General features: G+C 41.5%; 2 protein-coding genes across 2 annotated transcripts in view; one reads left to right on the top strand and one right to left on the bottom strand.

The window, feature by feature from the left end:
* Positions 1-55: 55 nt before the first annotated feature.
* On the bottom strand, positions 56-4,979 carry glb1l (galactosidase, beta 1-like). The gene is made up of 16 exons (XM_026376391.1): positions 4,780-4,979; positions 4,379-4,548; positions 4,135-4,285; positions 3,830-3,890; positions 3,667-3,761; positions 3,373-3,553; positions 3,218-3,276; positions 3,000-3,121; positions 2,429-2,469; positions 2,199-2,317; positions 2,020-2,094; positions 1,848-1,937; positions 1,626-1,739; positions 1,320-1,451; positions 632-859; positions 56-555 (listed from the first exon to the last, which is right to left on the bottom strand). Exons 1-16 carry the CDS (start codon positions 4,840-4,842, stop codon positions 352-354), a joined length of 1,905 nt encoding a protein of 634 aa, XP_026232176.1. The 5' UTR covers positions 4,843-4,979; the 3' UTR covers positions 56-351.
* A 6,856-nt stretch (positions 4,980-11,835) lies between these two features.
* Positions 11,836-12,248, top strand: part of myo10l3 (myosin X, like 3) — a 45,304-nt gene continuing 44,891 nt past the window's right edge. Inside the window, exon 1 of the mRNA XM_026376313.1 lies at positions 11,836-12,064. Within this exon, the coding sequence (XP_026232098.1) occupies positions 12,044-12,064 (21 nt within the window). The 5' untranslated portion in view covers positions 11,836-12,043. The remainder of the gene's footprint in view (positions 12,065-12,248) is intronic.

Raw genomic sequence — 12,248 nt, 5'->3', positions numbered from 1 at the left:
TGTATACTTTATTCAGTGCCAGCGTTACGAAAAAGGAACAAAATCAAAAGCAATAAAACATGGATGTTATTTATTTCATATAAAACTGAGACAAAATCATCACTGGACCTCTGTATGACTGTGAAGCTGATGTGTTGACAGTTGGCTTCATATGAAAGACTAAAAATCTGAAGTGGTTAAAAATTGTGTTGCCACAGAAATAATGTGGAACAACACATCATTCTTCTGAGCAATGTTCTCTTGTGTAAGTGGTCTTGCTCTCTTTCAAACCTTGTAATGATAGTTTTGTGCAGCATTTGGGACAGTATTTCTCATGATGAATGTTGAGAAGAAAAAAAAAAAACTGCTCTGTCAAGACTTTCCAGCAGCGCCACTGAGTTGAGGTCGGTCCATAAAGAGAATCCGTAAGTGGGCTGGTGCTTTCTCCAGCTCCAGCACTGTGATATTGTTGGGTTGGGTGGAGCTAAGCAAGGGTCCTGGGACATAAAGGGTCTGCTGAGGGCCCCTGGCTGGCCAGTATCGTCCTAGGTTCACACCATTGATCCAAACCTGACCCTGAAAGGGACAAAAATTTTACCATTAGAAAGACTACACATACTTTAACCATGAGGGGACAAAGAATCAATATTACCTTTGTCCATTCATTGAGCTTGAGAAAAGTGTCCCAAGCCAGGCCGTTGGGCTGTAATGTCCCCGAGTAGAAGGCCGGTCCAACTGTAGATTCTGTCCAAAAGGCGGGAAAGGACTGTCGACTGTTTGATTGAGGCCATCCACGAGTGATGGCTCCATCGATGTCCAAAGGATAGATCTTCCAGTCAGTCAGAACATCTTTACCCAGGATCAGGTTGCTCACGAGTCCCTGCAGTGCACATGCTCTTTACCATCTAGCACTTGTGATGTGTGTGTGTTTGTAGGTTTTACTCACAGTAGCTATTAAATAGGATGAATCTCCATTTGTATCACTTTCAAGCTTTAATGATTTATATTTTTATAAATTCTATTAGTAACTGTCCCTAGTAAGTGTATCGTCTGGACATCATAGATCCCCTTTAAAGGCTGTAGAGTATTTACACTAAATAAACAATATGAAGAATTACGTCACTTTATAGAGACTATACTATATAAGTACTGTACAGGTGAGGATGTAGGGCTTTGTCTATTTACTGGATTGTCGGTAAGAGAAAAACAAGATGACTAGAAAATATTGACCGTTTTTACACAGCCACACCGTATGTGTAATGTTAAACAAGACAATCAGCAAAAAACAATTGCATAAAAAGATGATGTACTCTTTACAAGACCGGACATGTTTCTCTTGCCTTGTAATCATTGATCTTGCTGCCAAAGTTAACCCTGCCCATGTTCTCAACGAGGATGTCTACAGTATCTCCCTTCTGTCCACTGATGTTCATCACCAGCACTGTGTCTCTCTCCAACAGACCCTGAAAAGCCTGTTCACATAGACACAATGTCCTTATCATGAGTATGGACATTAAAAAAGACAACTAAATCTGAATTTGAATTGTCACAACATGGCATAACATGAACCGGCAATGTGTGTTTTCCCCATACATGACCAGGACATGCGATTGGCTATACAACTGAAGTTCACTGTAGAGGCCTACCCCATTGACGGACACATATGCACGGTCATGAACCCCATTCATTGGAGAGATAAGTGGTGTGGGCTCCGAGAGGTCCCAGGGCAGCGTGGTCTGATACAGCATGTATCCATAGTACTGAACACAATAGACATGACAGGTTGCAGACACAACAGTCCAGAAGTTCTCCATGTTTCAAGAGGTTTATTGTCACCACAACATTAGTCCCTCTTTTGAACCCCGTACCTGTTTTATCTCTTCAAACGTCAGAGGATACTGAGATTTGACCGGCCCCGGAGGTGAGAGGATGTTCAACAGACCGCTGATGTTGCCAGCCTGTAAAAATCCTTATTATTAGCCTCCTTTTGTAAACATTTAAAAACATACATTATGTCATTAGTGACGTTTTTATATTTACTTTACTCAAAGTCACAAAGCCATAGGCAAACTTGGGAGTTGCAGGTGGCATGGGTCCAGAAGGAACATCTCTAAACTGTAGAGAAACAGCAATTAATATAGTCATGTCTCTAGACATACTGTATATACAAATATAATCAGGACAACAACCTTGGTGGGTGGCAGTTCAATCAGTGCTACCTGCTTAATGACATCTCTGATGTCCAACAGCTTCTCTGTGGGATCTCCAGCCTCAGACAGCGGGGCGTCGTAATCATAACTAGTCACTACTGAGCGGAATCTACTGTCATGATCAGCACCTTTGAGAGACAAGCAGCGCCACATGCTGAGCTTTTATATCCTATCTAATTCACGTGAGCAGGGAGATGATCCAACACTGACATAATGATGGTGAAATCCAATTGCTTTACCATTCCAGTAGCCAAAGTTCGTACCCCCTTCAAACATGTACCTAAGGAGAAGAAGAGACGGATAAAGTGGATTATTTGAGGGAAAACATTAAATTGATTCTGCTGGTAGGTACTGTCTGTGCAGCCACAGCCTCCACTTATTACTCCACTGTGCCGCTGACTGCCATAACTGTTCAGGAATGATTTAAAAACCCATTAGTGAGCCGCAAAGCTGCACTTGGTGATATGTTGTTACGATGAACACGTGCATTGCCACTGCATTTTAGACATAACAATTACAGGGGGAATTTGAGGCTCACCAATGTGTCTTAATCCACGCTTGAAAATAACTTAACATATTTCCTCATGTTTAATACAGTTTGCTAAAAATGACAAGAGACCACCTGCCTTTTATTTAACGCTTTTAAAAAAATGAAACAAAACTTATTTGTGAGTAAAATTCACGAAGGACTAATGCATTGCTGGTGTTGCCCTTTTTATAGGATTTGTTGACAGTAAGTAAAATACATGACCCATACCCCTTAACTAAATCTGTATAGAGAGAAGAATTGAGGGTTTAGGGCAGACATACATGTTGACGTTGGCCCCCATGGTTAGCATTTCTCCCAACACTCTGCTGACCTTCTGAGCATCAACCACAGCATGTTGATCTCCCCAGTGGTCCAGCCAGCCAGTGTAGAACTCCGAGTTCACCTGTCGAGGGATTTAAACAATTCTTCTATCATGCTTTTGGTTTGATGCTTCAGTAATCACGACATGTAAATAATTACAAGAGTTGATGTAACTAACCAGAGGCCCCCGAGGTTCAAACCTTCTTTGCCGGTTGAAGGCGTCTGTTATGTTTGTGTCTGTAAGGAGAAAGAAAAAACAAGGAAGAAGCTGCTTTTTTTTTTTCCTCGATGAATCATTTTAGAAAAGTAGATATTGCTATCACCTAAACACACCTGTGCCAAAGTCTATTGTGGCATATAGTCCTTCCAGAGTCCCACACATCATTTCTCTATCTGTGTTTCCATCAGTGGTGAACAGGACGGTGTCCTCGCCGAGAAAGAAGCGAAACAGAGTTCGCAGGTGACGCATGTAGTTGTAGTCGCAAGCATAGTAGCTTCCGTATTCATTCTCCACCTACAGTTAAAGGGGATGATTAATTCAAACTAGCATCAATATAACATATTGAATTATGAATTATGTTATGAATATATGTTAGTTTATTAAAAATAACCCTCTCAGGTCTCTACCTGGACAGTAATGATGTTTCCCCCGTTGCTATAAAGCCAAGGCTTCAGTTTAGGGAGGAGAACAGCAAGCCAGTTGCTGACTGCCTGCACATAATCTGGAGCACAAGACAACAAATAAGGTGCATATTGAATTAGGAAAAAGACTAATAGGTGCATGTTCTACCTGTGTCAGCAGAGCGAAGTCTGATGTTTGGTTTCTGAAGCAGCCACGCTGGTAATCCACCCTGAAAACAAGGAGCATATGCACAGTGAAACCCACATAACCGAAAGGAGCACAGATCAGCACAGGAAGAAGGTGTTTGTAATTCTTTAGAAAGGTGACTAATACCCAACCCAAGTTAAGATATGATCAGTCAGTTAGTCCTTTTCTCATTAAATAAACACATCCGTGGGAAATTCACAGATTGAACTGTGCACACTTTGATTTGATTTCTTTGAATGTTGTTACTTTTCAGTTTAATTTATCACCATTTCCCATTCTGCACAGATGTATGGTCCTGGACGCAGGATGACCAGCAGACCTGTCTGATTGGCCAGATCCAAAAAATGCTCCAAATCTCTGTCGCCGGTGAAGTTGTAGATGCCCTGTACGGCTTCGTGGAAGTTCCAGGGCACATATCTGTGTGGAGGCAGTCAATCTTTCAGAGAAATGTAATAAAAGAGCAAGACTGACAGGGAAATATGTATCACAGTATGCATGTGGTCAGCTTACACTTGGATGGCGTTGAGTCCGGTCATGTACATCTTAAGAAGCCGGTCCTTCCAGTAGTAACGTGGGATCCTGGAGTAGTGGATGCTTCCTGAGATGTACTGAAAAGGTTTTCCATCTTTCAGAAAACAGTCGTTTTTGTAGTCTACAGAGAAAGACCTTTCTCCAGAGACCTGCAAGAGACGGCAGTGCAAAGCAACTGAGCCTCTGTGTATTGAACAGGCTTCATTATATGGACAGATGTTGTTATAGCATGTCAGCAGAATTTATAAATCTGGTTAAAATGGAGAATTTATCCTATTCTAAGTGGCAGAAAACTGAAGAGGAACCACAGACCTGTGACTGATCAGGTGACTATCTCTCTCTATTTGTAAAAGAAGTCAACTTTTTTGTAGTTTTCTTACCACATGTCCACAGACAGATAAACAGGCAAGATTCACTGCAACCAGCAGTAAGACAGCAGCCATGTCCGCCGCCTTCTTCCCCACACTTTTTTATTTTGGATTAGATTCTCTTCATACTAGTAGGATGGCTCCATGTCTTGTTGGTTAAGTTGTTTGTAAACTAGTGGAGCAACATAATCATCAACATCCTGCCCTCTGCAGCTTCATCACATGATCGCCACTGGTCGTCTGCAGGGTCCTAAACTCCACCAAGTTCCGTATTAGTAATTTAAAGGGCGAGTTCACCGATTTTCAACTCGCATTTTATTTTATATTATTATATTACTTCCCTTTACCTTCCCTATTTTAAAATGTCTTTCTAATTCTAGCTTTGATAAACTTGCTCTTCCAAAAAAATGTATTAATTAATTAAAAAAAAAGAAGAAAAAAAAAAGTTTGCAGACATAAGAGGAAGATATCTAATCACACAAAGGAGTATTTCTTGCCAAAGTGGAAGCAGAGCCTGTACTTTCTTGCTTAGTTATGGCGTTGTTACGTTTTTATATCAAACTGCAGATTGTCCGCTTATTATTGTTTTGTGTCATATGTTTAATAGTGTGCATTTCATGTGATTAATAATTTTAACAGGAACACTGCAATTACATAAATACAGTACGAAGCATATGCTGAAGGAAATGCATGTATGCCAATATAATAATCAGTCCATTTGGAAATAAGACCAAAATATTTAGTTTTATTGTGCTTAGTGTTTGACCACAGGATGTCACTGTTAGGGCTAAAACTGTCAACTTCATGAAATACATAGAATACAACCATAATGTAAAGAGTGGTCTACCAAATGTCTACAACGGTCCACAAACTGTTCAAAACAGGTGTCTCCACAGTGTCAGCACAGAGATCATCCTCAAAGTCAATAATGGTAAAATGAATTAATGTAAAAGTGGACAGAGTAAGGAAAACACACCCACACGGTACACTGCTTTCACCATATGCTGACATTGTATGCATTGTGTAGGCTGAGTGCCGTTCCCATTATGCTTGGCAAAGCAAGAAAACAAAGCAGCCAGTTCAGGAATAGTTTGCTTTATCCCAGCTGTAGCAGTACGTGGCTCTCCTCTGTCTGTCTTTGCTTTTTGAATGACGATGACTTGAGTTTCTCATGTTTGCTCGAGGTTTTAATGATGATCTTGTAGATAAATGTGGACTTTTGAAATCAGGTCCCTAAAAACAGCACTACACTTTGTGATGAGACTGTAATGGTGGTGTAACAATACTTAATAGTTTACATTGACAGACAGTTTTCCAATGATAATTGAGCGTGTACAAGCTAAGGACACTAGATGGCACTTCAATACCTTAAGAGAACCAAATTGTGCGGAGAGCCCTGCAAATGTATGAAATTAATCTCTTTTCATTTCTTATGAATTTAATTTTAATCTGTATAAAATAAGACAGTGTTATTTATAAAATGACTGTGTGTGTGTGTGTGTTATATTTTAATATATACGTAAAATTTTATCAGCGACTGAACTAGTCTTGATTGTCTGCTACATGCAGTAGTATTGTCACCTGGGAAAGTTATTAGCTTCCAGGACACATTTGCCACTGCTGTGTTCAACATTAAGGTTACAGACAGCTCTTTAAGTAGGAGCGAAGTAGCTGATGTTGCGTGTAATGGGAACAACCGTTTTCCTCTGTCTGTCATGCAAAATCCAATCAGTTAATCCTTAATTATTAGTAATTTGGGTTAATAATGGGTCAACATCTGACAGCTCGCCGGTCATTGTGTTACACATTTAGGCTTTTACGGTGTTTTTTCCCCAGTTTCATCCCCATTTTCTATAACACAATTTAGTTTCCAGAATGACCTCTTTATTCTTCCGTCTCCACGTTAAGAAGACTCGGAAGCTCACAATTGCTAATGGCAACTGATCTCAACTGCAGATTGGACAAATGCCCTGACTCTGTTGCTCATTAGTCCACTGTCAAACACAGTTTATTGCACTGGGAATTAGAGGAGTAACGACATACATGGGCTTGTAATTTAGTTATGAGCATGATAGTGGCTGAGGAGAGCTTGTCAGAGTCCCATCTTTAAAGCCCCTGAGCTTGTAGAAAATGAATGTTCAAACCACAAAAAAATCCCAGTGACTAATGCATTGAAGACAACACCACTTACCAAAGCACTATAGCCAGACTGAAAGTATGACGGAAGTGACGTGGACCAGCACAAACACCAGAGAGGCTGTTTAACTCCATTACTGTACTCACAGATAGTATCGGATGGGATCAGGATGCATTCACCACATTGCACTTGACTTTATAAACTCTTTATTTGACTTACAAAGTCGTAGTCATTCTTTTAATTAGCACACAGCAGACCTTCCTGCAGTCATTGCAGACCCCTGACCCTGACGTGAAAAAAAACAGTCACCCTAGGGTCAGGCGTTGCTCTGTGAAGTCATCTCCCCAGAGTCTGTAATTAGATTGAACCATCCTCTCTGTCCCACCCCGCCCAAAGTTGATTTCCTCTTGGTTGTTTCTGGTGGAAGCAGGTGTATTTAGTTGCCTGAGATGCAGTTGAGTTGACTTGCTACAGATGGTTTTAGAGGCATACTCAGCTGATTCACACTTCCTGTCTTGGGTCCTTGTCATGAGGGGTACTGCTCAACTTTTAACCAAAAACACTGCAGTGCCTTTAAACCAAAGGTCACGACATTGTGCCACACACACCAGGATGGTGCCACAGATTATTTTGCAGGCCAGTCACTGGTGGCACTGTTTGTATCCAATACGATCAAACTCAGGCTCATCGCTTGGCAATGTACCAGTTAAGGTGAAGATAAATGCTGAGATGTGAATCACAAAGCTGAATCAAGCAGTATGAGACAGTACAACCAAATTCTCAGGAGGATTCTTCATTTCAGAATACCACGAGGAATGTACCCTCTCTGTTTTCTCAGGCTCTGAGTGGCCACTGAGTCACCGCTGGGCTCACACAGGCTACTACTCTGAACATCGAGAGAAAAATGTTCTGAGAAACCAAACAATAAACAAAAACATACCACTAACAGGGCAAAATCCCTGGCATGTTTGCATTTTATGACTAATTTATCTCAGCAGCTGCCTGCGTGCTCGGCAGATTTTTTTCTCCTTACTTAAAGCAACAGATAGCAGCAGATAGATAGAAAACTATTTTACTGTGGGACCACGGAAATATGAAGCTTTATAAACAAATAGGGGGTTGACGGTGCGGGGGAGCATGGGAAGTGTATGAGCTGGCCATCGTTCTTCAGCTTCGAGGAGGGTATGCTATGCAGTTGGGGTGTAAGCGTGTCTTGAATTTCTGGTTGTGAAATTCTGCTGTTCGGACTCATTAAACCAACAGAGACATTGAATTCAAAAGCTTTCTCAAATTATTTGTAGCTTTTTTTTTATTCTATGAAATGTCTGATTGTGTTTTTTCCCTGATTTAGATGGAAAAATGAGAAACAAAAACAACCCAATAATTGAATCCCCTGAAAAAAGCACTTAAAAATATTTTTGTCCCATCACCTTATGCCCTCTATTGTAAAACGGCAGCGATATAGTTGACATAGGTGTGAGTAATGCTTTCAATGTAGGCTCTGTGATGTTCCAGGATCAGCCACATAATTTAATAAATGTGACACCAGGATTTGTCATCGACTATATTTACACATTAATTTAATGCTGCCTGCAAGAGTGATCCAATAAAGGTTCGGTCACCTTTGCCCGATCATATTGTTCAATGTTCTTTTTTTACCTCAGTGTTCATGTTTGCTGCTCACCCCGTTGCCATCCATCTCAGATAACCCACATCAGATTCAATCAGTTTCACCCCCCCGTCCGACCCACTCTCCCTCCCTGTTGGTTTTCTTCCAAGGGTGTGTCCAATAATCCACGGCTCCCCTGACCCTTCCTGAAAGTTGAGCGCGGACAGGCCACATTAATTTCATTAGTGATATTTACCAATAAGAGTCTTCACATCATTACTCTGACGACATGACTGGATTGTCAGTATCTTCACTAGGTTTTGACCTTGTTGCCACTGACTTAGAGAATGAATATTGAAAAAGCAGATATTTTTAATCATATGACGGGTGGGCGGATCGGTGTTTCTGCTTGTTGTTTAGAGAGCGCTCAGGGTTCAGGCGATAATAGCCTACATGGATGAATGCCCTTTACATAATCACAACTCCTCCAGTTAAGTGATTATCATGATCTGGTTGGCTCATGGCCAAGACAAATGTATCCATTATTTGCCACAAGGCTATAAAAGGGTCCTTCACCTGACTTCAATGACATAACATTGCCTGAGGTCTTGTCTGCTAGTTGGGGGGGGGGTCTGTGAGGGTCATCACAGACTCTCTGTCTACGTAAACGCATGTTTCATCACATATCATGCTCTATTTTCTCGCTTCATCAGAGTTTCATGTAACAAAGTCAGTATATCCAGCGCCTGAGGTCTGGCCGTGTCTGTTGACCACATCACTTCTGGAGTTTTCTGTTGTTTCCACAAATGAACAACATGCTGTAAGAGCAGGACGTGGAGGCAAAGACTGTACAGTGGATATGTACGAGTGCATGAAACCCATTTGCTGCTAGCGCGGGTACTACTACCAACAACCACATTCTCTATAAATTGGTCCTTTATTGTGATTCTTGCAAATTTCACCGATATGAAGGACTGATAACGGTGCTCTACTCTGAACACACCTCATTATGTGTTCCCATGGCACCTTTCTCATCTGCTTATCAGACAGTTACTTATTATATTGCCTCTCTGGCTTTGGATAGGCTGTCTGGCCAACAGCGGGATTTCCTCTCAGCCTGTGATGGTGTTGTCATTTTTAAGACTCCTTTTCAAAGACTTTGACTTTCTGACTTGGGTGGGTGGAGGGGGGGGGGGCTGCTCTTTATGTTTGTCCTTGTTCGTCTGTCACATCTTCTTGTGGCAAAGGAGCGATAATCTCCCAAACATCCCCCGAGGCTTCCCTCGTTATTACAGTGAAAAGTTTAATAATTTGTCAGACTGTGAGTGGAGAATGGCTTTTATAGCAATCATTGAAGGTTGTTTAGCTTGTAGAAACACATCCACCACCATGTTTGGTAGAGCAAAGTGGGGATGTTTTCATCCTTAACAGTGTTCATCCTGCACTGTTGTTGAATACTGCGCAAACCTGGGTGCAAGAATAGACTGCACTACCTATAGCACACCTGCAAAGTTGTTTTCCTCAAGGGCTCAAAGCACCTCATTGCAAAAAACAACAACCTCACCATCCTCATCCCTTCCCCCACTGCCTCAGGGGATCTTGGTGGCCAAATGGTTGTATTGTTCTTGTTCTCTTTGTCCTCTCAGGTAGAGTTAAAGAAGGCTTTGCTCTGACACAAAATCTACTCTCCGCCTGCCAACTTGCCACAGTTCTGCATTGAGGGGCTGATCACTTACTCAAAGAGCAGTTCTTTCACTATTGTTTCATTTTGGCAAATGTGTTATCCGTAGCGATTAGTCGGTGCAATGCTCAGCATGTCACCTTGGCTACTTTCAGTCGGAGCTGGTATCTGAGCCTGATTTTAAGATTAAGGGCAAATCAACTGGGAAATGATTCAGACTTTTCAAGTACAAAGGTCAGAACTATTACATATTCTGCACAACTGCGCATGTGTTTGGGCCAAATGTTTTCAATAGCATAGTTACAAAGAAGTTGTAACCATTCCTTTTACCTATGGATGACTCAAGATTAAAAAAACCTTTATTAATCCCTGGGGGAATAACCACATATGCTGTGATGCAGGTATATATTGTACAGTTTCACTTTGTGGTTGTATTATTGCTATGTTACCACATCATGTTACTGTAAGTCTGTCACAGATTGTGCGACAAGTGGACGTCCTTGTTGTGTTTAACCATGAGACAAAACATAAGTGAAAGTGCTTTAAAATAACAGTGAGTTATTTTAATTTCAGTTTCAGTATAGCTAAACAAAATTCCTTAATGAATTTCTGTAAAACCTTCTGCGATATAACTCTGTTAGCTACAGTCAACACCGATTGCATAACAGAGAACACAATTTTCCACTATGGATCTCTTGCATGACAATAGTATATATGGATTAACTTGTGTCTGCCTGTCCTCTGATATCCACAGGCCATGACCGATGACTGATCGCTGGCACGAGGTCACGGATTGAAAAGACTTGTGCCTTTCCTTTTGATCACTGGAAATGATTGTATAACCAGGAAAAATTCAAGGCAGCGTGAATCAGAAACACGTACAATAAAGAGAATGTACTGATGTATCTTATGCTGTTTACTTGGCCGGGTTGCACTTTAACAATAATGCAAATATTACTATGTGGTAATTAGAGCAGGACTTCATCAGTAAATGTATAACTCATTTCCTGCATGGATCAAATTGAAATACAACAAATGAAATGCAACGATGCAAGCAATGTTGACGTTACAAGATGCAAGCAAGAATATGAAGTACATAAACAAACAAAAAAAATATGTAGAAAACATTTTTTAAAAACACACACGCCAGACTGCACGTCATCAGGGCCAGATCACTCAGTAAACACTCTGACTAAAATAAATCCAACTGGCCCCCCCTGATCTGCCTCTTCCTCTTCCTTCCCAGTTTATTTTTTTCACAAAGGAGGAAGTCAAAAATTAGGATTCATGTTTAGTAGTACAGATAGGCTACAGTGGTGGATAACCAGGGGTGAAGTCCTCCTTTTGTACACTCAATCCTGCCTTAAATTAAAAAGAAATCAAACGTGTGCTGCTGAACAACACAGGGGGGAATGTGCACTTCCTTTTAAAATCATTTGGGACCCTCAGTGAAACATGCACACGAAGAGGGCGTGTGCTGATGGGGAGGTCCTCCACCCTGCGGGCTCCTCCTTCCTGCATAATGTGCCGGCTTCATTGAAACGACTGGACGGCAGCAGCACGGCACAGCACCGCGGCGGCTGCTCGGGACAGACAACAAGTAGTCTAACACACGTAGTCCGAAAAATAGCCCCAGTAAAAATGCCTCGTTTCTGACTGGTGGCGGTGTTTTGAAGAAAAAGGGACGAGGAGGAAGAAGGAGGAGGAAGAGGAGGAGGGGGAAAAAAGCACTTTTGACAGTGTCCTCGGTGCGGATGGGAGTCCTCTGGGAGTTGAGCGTCCTCTCCTCTTCAGCTGTGGTACCCTGAAGTCAGACTACAAAGGGCCGAGAGGTCGGACGCTGGTTAACATGGACACATTCTTTTTAGAGGTAGGTTTGTCCTCACTTAAATTCTTCTTTTATCCCCTCTGTCTTCTGTTAGAGTCCTGTATGTTACTGGGACGGCGACGGGTCTTTGTTGTGATTTGCTGTGCGCGTTTCCGACCCCGCCTGGCTTCCGTTTTTTTTTTTTTTTTTTTTTTTAATGAGTTGAATTCCAGCTTCTTTAAAGTGT

The sequence above is a fragment of the Anabas testudineus genome, chromosome 21, assembly GCF_900324465.2.
Source record: "Anabas testudineus chromosome 21, fAnaTes1.2, whole genome shotgun sequence".
Lineage (NCBI taxonomy): Eukaryota > Metazoa > Chordata > Actinopteri > Anabantiformes > Anabantidae > Anabas > Anabas testudineus.
Note: the sequence above shows the minus strand (reverse complement) of the source record. Positions and strands in the feature narration are given on the sequence as shown.

What these genes read in the sequence shown, in the direction of transcription:
- glb1l (XM_026376391.1), bottom strand. Translation starts at nt 4,842, where the DNA reads ATGGCTGCTGTCTTACTGCTGGTTGCAGTGAATCTTGCCTGTTTATCT. An exon ending in GGACTCAACGCCATCCAAGT is followed by an intron (nt 4,286 to 4,378) that starts GTAAGCTGACCA and finishes GCCTCCACACAG; the next exon opens with ATATGTGCCCTGGAACTTCC. An exon ending in AGCTCAATGAATGGACAAAG is followed by an intron (nt 556 to 631) that starts GTAATATTGATT and finishes TGTCCCTTTCAG; the next exon opens with GGTCAGGTTTGGATCAATGG.